The 7,291-nt window shown below is 45.2% G+C and overlaps 1 protein-coding gene across 2 annotated transcripts in view; it reads right to left on the bottom strand.

Annotated features, from left to right (window-relative positions):
• Positions 1–3,297, bottom strand: part of SLC25A43 (solute carrier family 25 member 43) — a 42,609-nt gene extending 39,312 nt beyond the window's left edge. Inside the window, exon 1 of one of the 2 annotated variants that reach the window (XM_079123431.1) lies at positions 2,937–3,297. In XM_079123431.1, the coding sequence (XP_078979557.1) occupies positions 2,937–3,211 (275 nt within the window). In that variant the 5' untranslated portion in view covers positions 3,212–3,297. The remainder of the gene's footprint in view (positions 1–2,936) is intronic. The other variant, XM_079123430.1, reaches the window with a different exon arrangement.
• Between the last annotated feature and the right edge of the window lie 3,994 nt (positions 3,298–7,291).

Below are 7,291 nucleotides of genomic sequence, written 5' to 3' on the forward strand. Positions count from 1 at the left end.
ACAAATAGTTGTGGAATAAAGTTGGGGGAGGTTTTCCATTTGATGTATTTGTAAGTCATCCACTGTGTTATCTATCACTGTTTTATGACAGGAACCTAGCTACTGATAGATACTATCAAGTAGATTTTCCATCTTGAATTTGAGTAAGCAGATATTTCTGCTGTGAAATGGCAGACAAAGCTCTGGAGTGGCTCCATAAGCCAGAAGACCTGGTTTCAAGTTCCAGCTCTGCCATTGTGTTTGTAGCCAAGTGGTTAACCACTCTGTTCCCTAAATGTGCCAACTATTTATGCTTTGTTCAAGTCCATGAGCAGAAGCAGTACCATTATCCCATTTATCCACCTGTTTTACAAATTTGTGGTAAGGAAAAGAGCAGAAACGAATCAGTATAATGATGAGTCAAGAATATCATCTTTAGGTAGGAAGGATGACATCTTGATTAATCACCCACTTTGCTTTCCATCTATGCCTTGCCATTCATTGAAATACTTCCTTTTAACTTTCATAAAGAAAATAGTCTTGCAAGAAGAAAGATATTAGCAAATCTAGTCTACGCAATCCTGTGTTCTTCCATGTATCATTCTCTTTTACTGTCACCAGCCTATTTCAGGTGCCCTCAGTTGCCATGTGGACTAGAGCAGGCTCCTAATTGGTCCTGCCATCCCAGCCTTCCTCCTTTCTAGTCATCCTACCATGCCACCATGTGACAATGATTCTATGTGAACTGTTTTAATCACAGCACTGCCCCGCCACCCTGCAAAAAAATTTCCCACAGCTACCCTTGCATACCAAGTCAAGTCTAAACTCCTTAACCTGATCCTCCAAGATCACATCCCAACCTGCCTTTCCTGCTGCATTTCCAGTCATGCTGCATGCCTTCCCGCCTCTGGCCTTTGCAGACATCACCTGCAGTTCTTTCTCCCAATCTTTACCCAGCAGACTCTCATTCTTTTTCCCAAGACCAAACTCAAATCTTTTTCCTCTTCTCTGAGGTCTTCATACCTTCTTCATCCCTCATCAAAAGTGCACATTTCAATAGCACTTTATCCACAACAATCATGTGCTACTTTGTAAGTTATGGTTAGAGATGCACTCACTAGTCTACTGGTCTTATTCTTCTATTACTCTATAAGCTCTTGGGGGCAGAGGGATCATGCCCCTTTTGTCCTTGCATTGACCTCAGCATCATACACACAGTGAGTATTTCAGGTACCCTAACTAAATTAATGTCAAATGAATTCAGACACAATAGAGTATGAGATCCGGCATCAGAGAGCCAGGTGGTAGCACTCAACTCTGTGGCTGATGTAGTATACCAGTCTGAGCCCAATTCTGCATCTACCAAATGGACATAATACTTCCTGTCTAAAGACCTTACAGGGCAGGAGTTGTAGAAATCTAATGACACACACACACAACACACACACACACAGAACACTAGGTGGTTAGCAGAAATGTCACAATACTTGAACCTGCCTTTTGAAATTCTGCTTCCTGCTCCCTGGTACACCTTTCTATCCCACACAAAGGAAGATATCCATATCACTTTGTGGAGAAAGGGGGAAGTGAGGAGAAATCCAATGATTAAAACCCAGAAGACATTGTTTACAGACTGCAGGCCAGATGTTGCTGAGGGCAAGGGGGGCTGTGGAGGGAAGATGACCTTGACAGAAATGCCACACAATCCTACCCATGATTCCCTCCCCAGAGAAAGAGAAGGGAATTCTCCTCCCAGGAAGAAGCAAAATGAATGCCAGCTGACAGGACTCTGTGAGAAGGATTCTGTTTGACATGTCAGGTGAGCCTTCCAACTCTGGCCTTCCAAGTTTAACAGCATCAAGGCAAAAATCCTTTGACTGTTAGCCACCAAGTCTAAACTATGTGTTCAAGGCTCACCAGCTCTTGGGACTGAAGTTGTAGCTCAGTGGTAGAGGCTTGCCTAGCTGGGGTGAGGTTCTGGGTTAGATCTCCAGCACTAGAAACAAACAAACAAACAAACAAAAATACAAACAAAGACTTTCGGGGCTATGGGCTGTTTGTCTAATTCAGAGCCAAGGCCAGTGCCCACCGAATAAGGATCACAAGGACAATCCTTCCAAATACAGAAATAGCTCTCCTTCCTAAAATGTCACTGCTCCCATTTCTTCTTTTAGGCATTTTTGGTTCCAAGGCAAATGTGTCTAAGCCCTGAGGAAGCTTTCAGGTGCATCCCACATTTGCATCTCTAGATTTTTTTCCTAAGTAGTAGCTGCGGATGTGGAAGAAGGTGCACAGGCCCAAAGAACGAGGCCAGTGGGCAAAGGGCTGAGGTGAAGCATTAGGCACAGGGGACTCTTCAAAGCTCAGGAACAGGGAAGCTGCAGCCTCCCTTGGGATCTAAAGTCAAGCTTCCATTAGTCTGGGTTTGGGGCTGGGCAGGAATCTTTGGCTTTTCTTGGGCAAGGGACCAGTCCCTCCCACCTGGCTAAGACCTTTTTTTCTTGGGCATTGGCCATACACACTTACATACACACACCTTCAAGAGGGTCTCTCTCCCAAGCCAGCCAAAGCAAAAATTTCCAAGTTGTTGAACCGATGGGAACGGTCTGGAGTCATCTCTGGAGATCTCTTCATTCCTTTACCCCGAATCTCCTTTTGCTCCATTCCACCTGCTCACCCCTGTCACCCCGGAAAAAATGCCCTGGGCCTAGGCTGCGTGCCACAAAACTGCATCTCGCGGGGCAGGAATCCCAAAAGCAAGTGAAAAGCTTTGGATCTGGGCCTTGGGGGCCCCAGGTATGGCCTTGTGGCCTCACTGCTCCGAGGAGCCCCCATGTGATGTGGAAGGGGGCAGGCCCCGCTACAGGGCCCGACATCAGGCGGTAAGGTGGCGGTGAACCGCCGCACCCGGCCTGGTCCCAGCCTCCCTGCCCCGCCCGCGCCGGCCCGGCTCTTACTTGCGGTAGGCGGCGAGCTGCACGGCGCTGCAGGGGAAGAGGCGCAGGCACGCCACCCCGTTCCCCTTCCACAGGGCCCTGGGCCCCTCGGCCCGCCACACCCGGCGCCCTATGGCCCACGGTCCCCGGGCGTGGCCTCGCGCGACGCCGACCTGGGCCAGCACGGTGGCGAGCTCCAGGGGCGCGGTGAGGCTGAGACTGAGCGTCCCCGCCAGCCCCGCGCACAGTAGCCGCTGGCTGCCGGTCAGCCGGCCGTCCCGCCTCCATGTAGCCATCGAGCCCGGCCCGGCCCGGCCCGGGAGACCGCGTGGTTCGGGCCTGGGGTTCGTGGGCCACTGGCAAAGGGGCGGGCCAGGCCCCGCCCGGCGTGGGGCGGACCCGTGGGAGGAACGGAAACCCCGTCCACGCCTGAGCCGGCCTCGGGGCTAGGGGTGGGGTCGAGGGCCAGCTGACCTGGGGCCCCGGGACCTCATGGTTTGAATAGCGTGGAGGCTCTTCGGGTGGCAGGACTCGATTTTCAGTTGAGAACGGTCACTATTTTCTCAAGGCCTAGCAGCTAGACTGTTTGTTTCCTAAGCCATCAGCGATTCCTCTGCCCCTCTTTGTCCCTTATCTCATGCCTCCAGGCTTTCTTTTCCCCCCTGGCTCTTCCCTCTTTCTCCTTTTCCCTCCACCCTTTTTTTTTTTCCTGCCCAAAGAAAAAGCCTGGAAAACTATGCAGTGTAGAACGAACAAACCAGTAACAGTCATAGCCGCTACCCATCAAACACTTGCCAAGTACTGGACTTTACAAATATCATCTCAGTTAATTCTCAGAACAGCCCTTAGTAGGTGTGACCTCATTTGGAGAGACTGTAGGTGTGGTGGTTAGAACCTGGACTCTGGAACCTGCCTTAGAATCTCGACTGCAATTTGCAAGCTGTGTGACCTTGGGGAGGTCATTCAACCTCACTGTGCCTCGTGTTTCATCTGTGATGTGAAGATTATGGTTTCTTTCTCCTAGGGGTTGTTGTAAGGATTAAACGAACAAAGACTGGGACAGGTAAGCACTACTTATGTTAGTTATGGTAGTACTTTACAGAAGAGAAAATTAAGATCCAAAGACATTGACTTGCTAAAGGTCACAGTACTACTGGAATGCAGAATCAGAATTCAAATCTTGATCAATTTTCTGCCAACATTCACTGAGGGCTACACAACACATCCATTAGTACTGCAGAGTATAACTCCAGTAGGGACTTTATCAGTGGTTCTCTTAGTTACCAGGACAATTAGAGGCTAAGAAGCGCTCAGTGATTTGACCAGAGTCGAAGAGGGATTTTAATAAGTTTTAAGAAACTTCCATTTTTATTTTTGTGTTTCTTTTTTTTTTTTAACTGGGGATTGAACCCAGTGGTGCTCTACCACTGAACTACATCACCAGCCCTTTTTCCTTTCTTTTAACATAGGGTTTAGCTAAGTTGCTGAGGGCCTCTTTACATAGCCAAGACTGACTTTAAATTGTGGTCCTTTTGTCACAGCCTCCCAAGTCTTTGGGATTACAGGTGTGCAAGACTGCACTGGGCTGGCTCCCTGACATTTTTTTTTACAGTACGGGGGATTAACTCAGGGGTGCTCTACCACTGAACTATGCCCCTAGCCCTTTTTATTTTTATTTTTTTGAGATAGTGTCTCATTAACTTGCCAAGTCTGATCTTGAACTTGGGATTCTCATGTCTCAGCCTTCCAAATTGCTAGTATTACAGGTGTGCACCATCATGCCCAGCTCTCTCTCTCTCTCTCTCTCTCTCTCTCTCTCTCTCTCTCTCTTTTTTAACAAAAAGCCATATCAATAATAATAATTACAAGGAAAGGGACAGTGAGCAGTCTATTAGTGTGAGCAAGATGTCCCAGGGACCGGTTACTTTTAGGATTGTGTAGTATTTTCTGCATCAATTAACACAGGATGATAAATGAATCTTTTTTAAGCATGTGTGTGTGTGCGCGTGTGTGTGTATTTAAATTGACATATAGTAATTATACATTTGCATATGGAACAGTGTAATATTTGGATACATGTATGTTTCAATGTATTTGCATATCCATTGCCTTGAATATTAACAATAATTTATTGTATATTTAAAAATTGCTAAAAGATAGGATTTTGAATATTTTTAAATATTTCCAATGCAAAGAAATAAAGGAGGTTTTTCTGAAAGGCGCTGCAGGGCTTTGATTGGGAGAACTTGTTCTACTTACATTAGCCCTGCTCTGCTCTAAGGAATTGGGAAATGCTTATTTTTCATGTTTTGTGAATTATCCTGTGTTCCTGTAAGTTTCTTTTATAGATGTGGGAAATTGGCAAAAGTAGGTTTATGACTGGAAATCAGAGGACAACAAATTTTAAAAGGGCTTGAATTGGAATTTGGGACTGTGATAAGGAAATCTTCAGGCACCAGCCTGTTCTAAAGCATTCGGCCAACAGGACTGGGTCCTAAAGCCCTTGCAGGGAGCCTCTGCCTGGGACTGGAACAGTTGATGCAATACCCTATTGTATGGAGATGGGATCAACTGAGCTGTGTCATTTGGTTTTGTTTTAAGGCAAGTTATGTGAGAGTTTCAGTTGTACCAGTCTTGGGAACTGAATACCCTTTTCTTTAGCATTGCCAGCACCCCACCCCCTTCAGCACAAATAAGATGTTCAAGTGAGCCAGATGCAAGAAGGGCCATTTTAAGTCTTCATAGCTAGAGGCCAAGAAAGATAATGAGCCAATGGTCTATTTTAATCTCAAAAGTATATTTTAGTATATTTTCTCTGCAGATAACGAACTGTAAAATGAGTAACAGCAAAGTGTGTATATGATGCCTTCTGTGTTTTCATGATAATGTGCTAACAAGATGTGTTCATTTTTGATTCAGCCAGTCTCATTCATTTGCAAAGCTTTGGGTACAATATGTGCATTGATTTTTTTTTTTTTTTTGTATGTGTGTGGTGCTGGGGATGGAACCCAGGGTCTCCTGCCTGCTAGGCAAGCACTCTACCACTGAGCTACATCCCCAGCCCTATATATTGATCTTGAGCATAAATAAACCCCTGAGGGTATCCAGTGTTTGTATTGTGGACTCAAACTAACCTAACTGCCTCTTTTTCATACTTGTTGAAAAGTCTTTGAAGGGCATCAGTAAGATCTCCAACTTTGGGAAATATATGAAACTTGTGTGCTATACTAAAAGCAAATGTATAACTAAAAATAAGGGGAAGTAGCCAGTCAGTTAAAAAAAATCACCTTATTTAGGCCTTAGGAGATACTGATGGTTTGTTATTCCTCCAACTCTCATTTTTCTATTTCTGTTCTCACTGAAAATTTTCACTCAACATATCATTATCTTAGCTTGACTTGCTAATATTTCTTATAATCTATCTTGCAGCATTTATACTAATGCTCTTTGATTCCTAGTCTCCTAATTTTTCTTTTATTCAGTACTCTTATGGAATCTTGTAAATTACAAAAGTGGTACATATCTGTTATGCCAAGTTAGTACAGAAGTGTACTGAGGAAAGTGACATCCATGCTCTCAGATAACCACTGTTAACAACTTGGTGTGTGTGTGTGTGTATTCTCTAACTTTGTGCTCAAATAAATGTCTACTTATATGGGGTTGTTTTCTTCTTCCTTCACTTCCCTCCCCTCCTTATGTCTTTCCTCTCTCCCTCTCCACCTTTTTTCTTTCCTCCCTCTCTCCCACCCATTTGTCCTTCCTTCAGAATGAAAATGAAATCGTTTCTCTGGAAGGATACAACAATCAAACAAAACGAAACCCCCAAACCTGGTAATCAGGATATCTTTGGGAAAGGAAACCAAAACATTTGGGAACAGAGGTGGAAGGGGGATTGAATTGTGACTTCATTTATTCCCCTCTTTTCTTTTTGCCAAGTGTTTTAGTCAGCTTTTTTTTTTTTTTTTTTGGGCGATGGGGATCGAACCCAGGGCCTTGTGCTTACAAGGCAAGCACTCTACTGACTGAGCTATCTCCCTAGCCCCTTAGTCAGCTTTTTTTACACTGTGACTAAAAGGACCCAACCAGAACAATTATAGAGAAGGAAAAGTTTATTTGAGGGTTGACAGTTTCAGAGGTCTTAGTCTGTAGAAGTCTGGCTCCATTCCTTAGGGCTCAAGGTGAGGTAGGACATCATGGCAGAAGAATGTGGCAGAGGGAAGCAGCTCACATGTTGATCAGGAAGCAGAGAGAGAGTCTGCTTGCCAGATACAAAATATATACCCAAAGTCATGCCCCCAGTGCCCCATCTCCTCCAGCCCCACCCTACCACTTCAGGTACCACTCAGTTAATTCCTATCGGGGGATTAATTCACTGA

The sequence above is a fragment of the Sciurus vulgaris genome (genome assembly GCF_902686455.1).
Source record: "Sciurus vulgaris genome assembly, chromosome: X".
Classification (NCBI taxonomy): domain Eukaryota; kingdom Metazoa; phylum Chordata; class Mammalia; order Rodentia; family Sciuridae; genus Sciurus; species Sciurus vulgaris.